Source organism: Brassica oleracea, chromosome C4 (genome assembly GCF_000695525.1).
Source record: "Brassica oleracea var. oleracea cultivar TO1000 chromosome C4, BOL, whole genome shotgun sequence".
NCBI classification, from domain to species: domain Eukaryota; kingdom Viridiplantae; phylum Streptophyta; class Magnoliopsida; order Brassicales; family Brassicaceae; genus Brassica; species Brassica oleracea.
The window spans coordinates 15,103,355-15,109,155 of record NC_027751.1 but is presented as its reverse complement, the minus strand read 5'-3'; the positions used below and the strand labels follow the sequence as shown (position 1 = coordinate 15,109,155).

The window sequence follows — 5,801 nt, the reverse complement described above, 5'->3', positions numbered from 1 at the left end:
TAAGTTTAATAATATTTCAAATTAATAGAAAAAAAAAACAAAAAGGACCAAATTGGGATGTCATTTTTTCTACCGACCAAATGACGATTCGGCTTGAATTTGTTAGCGTGTCGCTTTTAGTGGGAATCTTCATATTATAAAGTTGAATAAGGACCTTGTTAAAATAAATATCACTCCAATTTCTCCAACATATTTAAAAACGAGTTTGATTGAAAATATATTATAATGATAACAGTTATATAAACAAAAAAAAAGACAGCATGATAAATTACGAAACAAAAAAAAACTATTAGAAAAAATGCAGACTTTATTCAGGCTTCTGTAGTTATTTATTACAATTTCGTATATTTTACTCCAAAACTGTAACTTGTTGATCAACCCTCCAAAAATTTGTATCACTGAACTCTGTTACTCCCGAAGTCTCTGCCTGGTTTAAGTTTTCCTGAACAATGTTCCGCTTCACCGACTATACCTTCTTTCAAAGCTTGCTCCATTGATTTCTCTGTCCCTTGTGCTTCCACTCCCACAAACTCCACATCCTCTTCAAACAATGCTCGTACCCCAGCAGAAGCAGGAGGTGATTTCATACATCGATGGATGGGTTCAGATGGTACGTTGTTGTTCTCCGAAGTGCTGATGCTTGTTGATAAATTGATGTTCTTTGGTTTCTCGGTTAGATCATTATTGTCTTCTTCTCCAACCATTACTTCATCGTCGCTGCTGCTATTGTTGGCATTTGAGTTTCCGTTCATGTTCATGTCTTTGATCGTTGTGTTGTTGAATCTGTCGTCTTGGAATGTGAACCAGTCTGAATTTGTGAGCAAGCTGCATCAAATAGTTAAAATTAGTTTCAGTCAAAGAACCGATATGAGAACAAAGAAACATTCAAAAACGCACCTTCCTTTCAGCAGATTCATCGTCAAGAGTAAGCATCCTGTATATAGTATGATGACAAAATAAAAATATGACAAAAGCCCATCTGTACACATTCTCAACAGTGTTGCGCTCCTGCAGAACACTCTTTCTATTCACTGTTTTCCTAATGATTGTAAGAGAGGGTAAAGTCTCGTCAGAGCAACAAGCCTCTATGCCTGCAGTTGATGGATCTAATTTGTACTCTACAGAAGATTGTAATACTAACCTGAAGAGATGCCTTAATCAACAGGGCACTGCTATCACTCAGCTGGACAAGTTTATTACATAGTCTTGTAATATGTCCAACATATCCACCGGGTGGATTCCACCCCGTACGTGATGTTTTGTAATTGCACATAATGTTTCTGCTGCATTTGCCTGAACCTCAGGAGGACTCTGATTCAAGTTACACAAGGTTGTGAGAGAATGGGATCACTGATATCAGTGATAACAACCTACTTGCAGAAATTTGGGATAGACATGATCTTTCAGCCCCAACCAAGCGAACCAAAACCTAGACAACCGTCACAAGATGTGATGAAACGATGAAGTCACACCAAGTTGCACAGGGTCTCACAGACAATCATATTTACCTCCATAATGGATGTTATTCCAATCAAAATCAAATCAACCACATTGGCTAGAAACATTTCGATGACCCTGAAACCATCAAAAACTATATTTAGAAACATAGCCGGTGCAAATATCTCAATGTAACCGGAATTGGTAGGTGCATCAAATGAAATATTGTGATAAGTTATCTGAACCAATTTGGTCACACCAATCTGATCTCATCACTAAGTACTTACAACAGAAACAGCCATCATTTCACGATGACAATAAGATATTATATACTGAAAATGTACTGAGAAGCCAGATATAGTTTCAGAGAAATTCCATAATAAGATATGTACAAGAATGCAATAAGAGAACCAAAACATTGATGCAAGAAAAGAGAAGATAAAAAACTATCAGGCATTCCTAAGGTAAAGCGGCATTACTTAATTTTATATATAGTTCATAAGTGGTGCAGTCTTTCTGATCATAAGACATATGACAACCTAAATCAAACAAAGACAACGTAATGGCAGACCTTAAAAGCAGTTGGTCTTTACACATACTTCTTAAATAGTAAAGTAAGCAACCGAAATAGCCAGCCAGCAACGCACTATGATGAGGACGATTCGGTTCCAAAAAGGAGAATAGCAAATCGCAAATAAAAGGAAAAACATACCTCCTCGTCCTCTAATAACTTCAATTTCACAAGTGAACATCTCGCAAGAGATGGACGGAAACCAAAGAGAAGAAGAAGAATTAAACTTGTTATCGAACTTAAAAGAAGTTATAGATTTTTTTTGATCAAATTCGGATAATTTCAGTTAATTAGTAGAAGTTGGTTTAATTTAATATTAAAGTTTGGTCAAGTCTGGTTCGGGTTCAAAACAGCAGGAAAAGAAATAAGTCAACAACTCACTAAGGCATAAACCTTTACTTTTCCACCAGTATACCAATCCATCCAACGTGTTGTGGGTTTGCAACCTCCATGGATTTCGTCGTGCCCTGCTTGATTCGAGTCCCGCGCTCTCTCTCTCTCTCTCAGGTATCACATAAATCTCTCAATCAATCCACACAAGTAAAGTTGGAAATTAGATTTTGAGGATGCAAATGAGTGTGAGCAATGCATCAGTCCACCCGGTGGAAGCTCCTCCTCCAGCAGCAGCTCCAGCAGGAGCAGGTACACAAGCGCCACGTGTGAGGATGGAAGATATACAAGGGATGCCTGCAACGTTACTCGGACTCGCACTTCGTTTCTTCCAGTTCTTCTTCGCAGCTGTTTCTCTCTCCGTCATGGCCTCTACCAACGATTTCCCTTCCGTTTCCGCCTTCTGGTACTTCATTCAATTTTACCACATATAACATACATAAAATCATAGGTTCCCAAATTGAGTTGCTGTAGTTTATATTTGTATGGTTCATATGATGACTAAAGCAAATCAGCCATCTAGTTGCAGCCACTGGCCTGCAGAGCTTGTCGAGTCTTGCACTAGCCACAGTTGATGTCTATGCCATTATGGTCAAGCGTTCCCTACAAAACCGTCGACTCGTTAGCCTGTTTGCTGTTGGTGATGGGGTGAGAGATTCCTCTACTCATTCAGCCTCTCAATTTTATTTTAAAAAAAAACCCTTTATTAAAAGAAAAGATGGATGAACAATGCCATTTCTTTTTTTTGGCAGGTGACATCGACGATGACTTTTGCAGCGGCTTGTGCATCGGCAGGGATAACGGTTCTGATAGACAACGATCTGAATAGCTGCTCGGCAAACCACTGTGTTCAGTTTGAAACATCAACTGCATTAGCCTTCATTAGCTGGTTTGCTAGACTGAACACGAGATCTGTTCCCACCCGTGTACATATAGTGACTGGTTTTTTCTTCCTTCTTATTTGGAGTTTGTATTTAACTTTCTTCAAAAACCCAGTACTTGGAAACCATTGTTCGTTTTGTTGTCGTAACACTGACCAAGAAACTTACTATGCAAAATGGTTGCAGTCTTGAACTACCTGTGGTCATAGTTGTGAACTTGATGCATCTGTAAGATGATTTATCAGAAAAGTGAAAAAAACAACAAAATAAAACGAAGGGACACAAACAGACTTAATAAGGAAGTGAACAGATTACAAATCTAGAATCCAGAGATCGACAAGCCACAAAACTCCCAACAATATATAATACAAATCCTTGCCATTACTAAAGTTACAATCTTGCAGATACACTATCAGATCTTGAGATTCTCCAGTCGCTCTCTCGCTGTTTCCTCTTCTCCTTTCACTTCTGCTCTCTCAGTTTCCTTTGCACTCTTTGAAACTGGTTTAGCACTTCCTTCTTCTTCAATTTCAAGACTGTCAGGCAAGACAAGAGTTGTTCTTTCCTCTTTTTCTTGAACCTTCGTTTCCTCTACTTTAGTCATGGACTTGGGAGGGTTTTGGATATTCACTTTTCTAACAGGCAAAGGCCCTTCCTCCTTTCTAACCGAAGCAAACACAGGCGCTGCCGTTCTGATTGTGACAGGTGGCGCGATTCTCACCGGTGCAGCACGCATTATGGATGGGACATACACAGAAGGAAGCTGCTGCTGCTGCTGCTGAGTGTTTGCAGAAGGTGGAGGAAGCCTTGGAGGTGGTGCAGAGAAGACCGGTACAGAGGTTCTGATAGTGACCGGTGGAGCCATACCACGGTGGCAAGGCGATCCTAAATGCCTCACAGAAACATAAGGGGGTGCTGTTCCTGGAGTTGCAAATCTCTGCTGAGGTCGGTAGTGACGGTTTTCCAAAGCTGACGCTATGGCTCTTTCAACAGATCTGCTTCTAGAAGAAGGCTGCGGGCAAATAAACGGCAAGATTCTCGATGTGGCTGCACGACCAGGCTGTGGACTCGTTGGTCTAGGGCTCTGCATGAAGAATCTCTTTGCAAATGGAACCGGGGCACTCGAGGAGCTTCCACTGCCAATATTTTCCTTAATACGATAGTTTATCAAGGCTCTTGCTATAATCACCTGCTCTAGCTCGTCAATGTTCTCACTCTCAGGCATTGTGCTTGAAGTTTCTTTCGCCACTTTTAACCAAACAAGAACAGAGTCTCGTTAAGTAAAAAAACCAAATAGAAATCAGGTGAGGAGGAAGAAGAAGGAGACTCACATAGTTTAAGGGAAGACCAAGCAGCCATAGCAGCATTCTTCTCTGCTTGCTTCTTGTTCTTAGCCTGATCTCCTGTGAATGTGATACCAGCTAACTCCACAGTACCAGTAAACACAGGCTGGTGGCCGAGACCAGACCTGAAGGTTGTGTAACGCGGCAGAGGAGCTCCCACTCTTTGAGCTATTTCTTGCAACAGATTCTTGTACACACCCGTCTCATCCTACAAGCATGATCACCCATACAAGAACAAGATTCAAACTTTGGATCCCTAATAACCTAACCAAACCCAATCACATGCAAATTCGACACAAAACCCCAAAACCAGGGGCAGGGAACAAACCAAGATCCTGGCGGCGAGAGAGTGAGAAGGGCCGCGATTAGAGAGGGCACCGAGAGCAACTTCAGCAGCGGAGTGCTCAGCCTGACGGAGAGTGGAACAGTACTGAGGACTCTCGAAGATCTCGCCGTTGAAGTTAACGGTGGCCTTGAACCGCGGCGCGTGGTCTGGACCTTCTCTTATGCAAGTGTACGAAGGGAGATTGAAGCAGCTCCTCTGCGCGAGCTCTTGCAGCTGATTCTTGTACATTTTTTTTGTTACTTATCAGCTGCCTCCAAATTTGGAAACTACTATAGATCAATTAAAGCTTCGATTTTTAAGGTTTCGTTTCCATGATTCGGCTTCGTCCTCTTCCAATCGTTGAAAATCCCAAACTGGGTAAGCGAAATGGCTGGGATGGAGATTGAAGAGGGCGAAATCGGAGGAAAAGTTAGGGTTTTTGCAGAGGGAAGAAGAGAGAGAGAGAGAGAGAGAGAGAGAGGTGTGAGTGGGGTTTTTTGTTTTAAATGAATCTACTCTATTAATTTAGAGTCCTAAAAAAAATCTACCATTTACAAGTTCTCATTTATTTTTGGACTTCCATTAGAATAGCACGTGTTTGGACATGTAAATGTGTTTGGTTCCTTGGATATATCAATTTAACTTACAACTTAATTATTATTATTATTATTATTATTATTTTTTGATCAATCGGTTACTTACAACTTAATTTAAACCAACATAGAAATAATATTATCATCGATCATCTTTGGTTCATTAAACTACCTAAACCGGCACGTTGTCTACTATTATAATAACCGGTACGTTATCTTCATGTTACTATACATGATCCTCTCTTCTTATATTACAAGCCC

The 5,801-nt window shown here is 40.5% G+C and overlaps 2 protein-coding genes and 1 long non-coding RNA gene across 4 annotated transcripts; all 3 read right to left on the bottom strand.

Moving 5' to 3' along the window:
• Nucleotides 1–283: 283 nt before the first annotated feature.
• On the bottom strand, nucleotides 284–1,304 carry LOC106340998. Of its 2 annotated transcripts, XM_013779817.1 has the most exons (3): nucleotides 1,142–1,304; nucleotides 898–1,039; nucleotides 284–825 (listed from the first exon to the last, which is right to left on the bottom strand). In XM_013779817.1, exons 2-3 carry the CDS (start codon nucleotides 987–989, stop codon nucleotides 396–398), a joined length of 522 nt encoding a protein of 173 aa, XP_013635271.1. In that variant the 5' UTR covers nucleotides 990–1,039; nucleotides 1,142–1,304; the 3' UTR covers nucleotides 284–395. The 2 variants fall into 2 exon arrangements, with proteins under 2 accessions (XP_013635271.1, XP_013635270.1); XM_013779816.1 differs by having other exon boundaries at nucleotides 898–1,304.
• A 73-nt stretch (nucleotides 1,305–1,377) lies between these two features.
• On the bottom strand, nucleotides 1,378–2,234 carry LOC106341636. Its single transcript, XR_001269706.1, has 3 exons — nucleotides 2,150–2,234; nucleotides 1,509–1,575; nucleotides 1,378–1,429 (listed from the first exon to the last, which is right to left on the bottom strand). It is a non-coding gene; the product is annotated as an uncharacterized LOC106341636 (long non-coding RNA).
• Nucleotides 2,235–3,531: 1,297 nt separating this feature from the next.
• Nucleotides 3,532–5,441, bottom strand: LOC106336542 (double-stranded RNA-binding protein 2). Its single transcript, XM_013775389.1, has 3 exons — nucleotides 4,951–5,441; nucleotides 4,611–4,830; nucleotides 3,532–4,527 (listed from the first exon to the last, which is right to left on the bottom strand). Exons 1-3 carry the CDS (start codon nucleotides 5,194–5,196, stop codon nucleotides 3,692–3,694), a joined length of 1,302 nt encoding a protein of 433 aa, XP_013630843.1. The 5' UTR covers nucleotides 5,197–5,441; the 3' UTR covers nucleotides 3,532–3,691.
• Nucleotides 5,442–5,801: the final 360 nt, after the last annotated feature.